Source organism: Solanum stenotomum, chromosome 1, assembly GCF_019186545.1.
Source record: "Solanum stenotomum isolate F172 chromosome 1, ASM1918654v1, whole genome shotgun sequence".
Taxonomy (NCBI): Eukaryota; Viridiplantae; Streptophyta; class Magnoliopsida; order Solanales; family Solanaceae; genus Solanum; species Solanum stenotomum.
This window is the reverse complement of record NC_064282.1, coordinates 95903363-95906310: the sequence shown is the minus strand read 5'-3', so window position 1 is coordinate 95906310 and position 2948 is coordinate 95903363. Positions and strand designations below refer to the sequence as shown.

The 2948-nt window shown below is 34.8% G+C and overlaps 2 protein-coding genes and 1 pseudogene across 2 annotated transcripts in view; 2 read left to right on the top strand and 1 right to left on the bottom strand.

The window, feature by feature from the left end:
* LOC125853235 (receptor-like protein Cf-9) overlaps positions 1–2948 on the top strand; it is a 333480-nt gene that overhangs the window by 45441 nt on the left and 285091 nt on the right. The gene's annotated exons all lie outside the window — the stretch shown is intronic.
* Positions 1–2948, bottom strand: part of LOC125859768 (putative pentatricopeptide repeat-containing protein At1g10330) — a 157580-nt pseudogene that overhangs the window by 16813 nt on the left and 137819 nt on the right.
* LOC125859802 (receptor-like protein Cf-9 homolog) lies at positions 762–2378 on the top strand. The gene is made up of 2 exons (XM_049539634.1): positions 762–1455; positions 1597–2378. Exons 1-2 carry the CDS (start codon positions 762–764, stop codon positions 2376–2378), a joined length of 1476 nt encoding a protein of 491 aa, XP_049395591.1.

Sequence of the window (2948 nt, the reverse complement as noted above, 5' to 3'; positions counted from 1 at the left end):
ATTGACTTGAGATTTTTCTCATTGGTTTAATTACAAATGTTTATTACCTTAAATATTTTTTACTTAATTCTTTAATTTTTTTGGAAATTACAGGTTCCATAATCATTCTTTCTTAATGAATGACATAATATTCGTGATTAAAACGCCTTTCATTTTGAGAATTTGTTACACAAAACATCCCGCACATTTTCACACATTTCGTCGATACTATACCATCACATCATTTAAAGCCAATTAATTATGGTAACCTTAATTGAGCATGATATTGTTATTTGATAAGAAAATGGATTTTTTTAATTCAAATGTTGTTGTCAATGTCTGTACACCAAACAATACACTTATCCTAACTAATTAAAACTTTTGTGAATTTTTACCTTTCCAATGTAGAGATGATATAATTATCGCTACAAAGGTAGCTCACATTTGGTCTAACGGAAGTGAAAATTTAATTTTATTTTTATTTTTATTTTAAGAAAAAATGGTTTTTGGATTTATTATTTTAATTGGCAAACTTATTCTCACTCATTTACTTGTAAAATTTATCATAGATTCTCCAAATTTTATTTTTTTTATACAGACAATCCCCAGCTCACTGTAAAGTTTCCCACAACCAAATGGAATAGCAGTGCATCACTCAAGGTGTTATTTCTCTATAGTGTGAATGCTACTGGTAGGATACCTGAATCATTTGGTCATCTAACTTCACTGCGTACATTGATATTAGCTTCTTGTAATCTCTCAGGCTCTATTCCTAAACCTCTATGGAATCTCACCAACATAGAGGAAATCTTAGGGAGTTATATCTTGGAAATAACAACTTTGATGGCCAACTTGAGTTCTTATCCTTTAACAGAATCTGGACACAACTTGAATTCTTAGATTTTTCATCCAATTTCCTAACAGGTCCAATTCCTTTTAATGTAAGCGGAATGCAAAACCTACAAATTCTCTTCTTGTCATCAAACCACTTGAATGAGACTATACCATCATGGATATTCTCCCTCCCTTCACTATGGCAGTTAGAGTTGAGTGATAACCATTTCAGTGGAAACATTCAGGAGTTCAAGTCTAAAACATTGAGTCGAGTTTCTCTAAAACAAAATCAGCTGCAAGGTCCTATTCCAAAGTCACTCCTAAACCAGCGTGATCTATACTATCTTCTCTTTTCGCACAATAATCTCAGTGGACAGATCGCTTCAACCATATGCAATCTGAAAACACTACGAGTGCTAGATTTGGGCAGCAATAATTTGGAGGGAACAATACCACTATGTTTGGGTGAGATGAGTGAACTTTGGGTTTTGGATTTAAGCAGCAATAATCTTAGCGGGACAATTAATACTACTTTTAGTATAGGAAATCAACTTATAGTCATTAAATTTGACGGGAATAAGCTAGAGGGGAAAGTTCCGCAATCTTTGATCAATTGCATGGGTTTGGAAGTTCTTGATTTAGGTAAGAATGAGTTGAATGACACATTTCCTAAATTGTTTAGAGCCCTACCAAATCTGAAGATTCTTAGACTAAGATCAAATAAGTTCTTTGGCCCTATAGAAGATTCATTGACTTACAAGTTTGCTCAAATTTGAATCATAGATCTCTCATCCAATGGATTTAGTGGAGATTTACCAGTGAGCCTTTTTGAGTATTTTGAAGCCATGAAAATAATTAGTGAGAGCAGTGGAACCCGAGAGTATGTAGCAGATATATCTTCATTTTATTACACAAATTCCTTTATAGTGACGACAAAGGGACTGGATCTTGAGCTTCCTCAAGTTTTGACTACAGAAATAATTATCGATCTCTCAAGGAATAGATTTGAAGGTCATATCCCAAGCATTATTGGAGATCTCATTGGGCTTCGCACGTTGAACTTATCGCATAATCACTTGGAAGGTATTATACCAGCATCACTTCACCAGTTATCTGTAATTGAATCATTGGATCTCTCATCCAACAAAATCAGCGGAGAAATTCCACAACAACTTGCATCCCTCACATCACTTGAAGTCTTAAATCTATCTCACAATTATCTTGTCGGATGCATCCCCAAAGGAAAACAATTTGATACGTTTGAGAATAGTTCATACCAAGGGAATGATGGGTTACGTGGATTGCCACTCTCAAAAGATTGTGGTGGTGATGAAGGGGTACCACAAGTGACAACTCAAGTTGGGCTAGATGAAGGAGAAGAAGTAGATTCAGCAATAATAAGTTGGCAGGCGGTTCTCATGGGTTACGGTTGTGGACTTGTTATTGGACTGTCCATAATATACATAATGTTGTCAACTCAATATCCAGCATGGTTTTCAAGGATGGATGTAGAATTGGAACACAAAATTCTTACGAGAATGAAAAAGCAAAAGAAAAGACATTAGTATGTAACCTCCTTAATTTATATCCATCAATTTTTTACCTCCTTCATCTTTGAAGCTTTTTAACTTTAATTCTTCATTTTTGAAATTTGCAGGATTCAAGTCCACTGCATTGCTGGGATGAGGATAAAAGCTTTTAATTTCATAGTTTGTGATGTTTCATAGAGTGTTTGTGTTTTGTTTCATAAAATGTTTGTTACAAATTTAGCATATTCAATAGCTCCACCAAGTCTACAAGCACCCAAGACAGTAGCATCAGCTTAAAAGAAAGACATCTTCTTTATGAAGTCGTAAGCTTCCTGTAGTGGATCAACCACAAAACCATAATGCTTCATTTTAGCTGCAAGTCCGAATTCATGTGACATTGCTTCAAACAATTAGAACCCGAAATCGACAAGCTTGGCACATGCACAAGCTGGAAGAAATCATAGCATTCCATGTGCAAACCTGCTCCATCACATCAAATACCTGTGTTACAGCAAATGGTTAAAAATACATGCAAAGCCTCATACTATAAGGATAGTACTTAGGACACTAATAGCAGATTTTCTTTACATTTGAATTGAGCTCCTT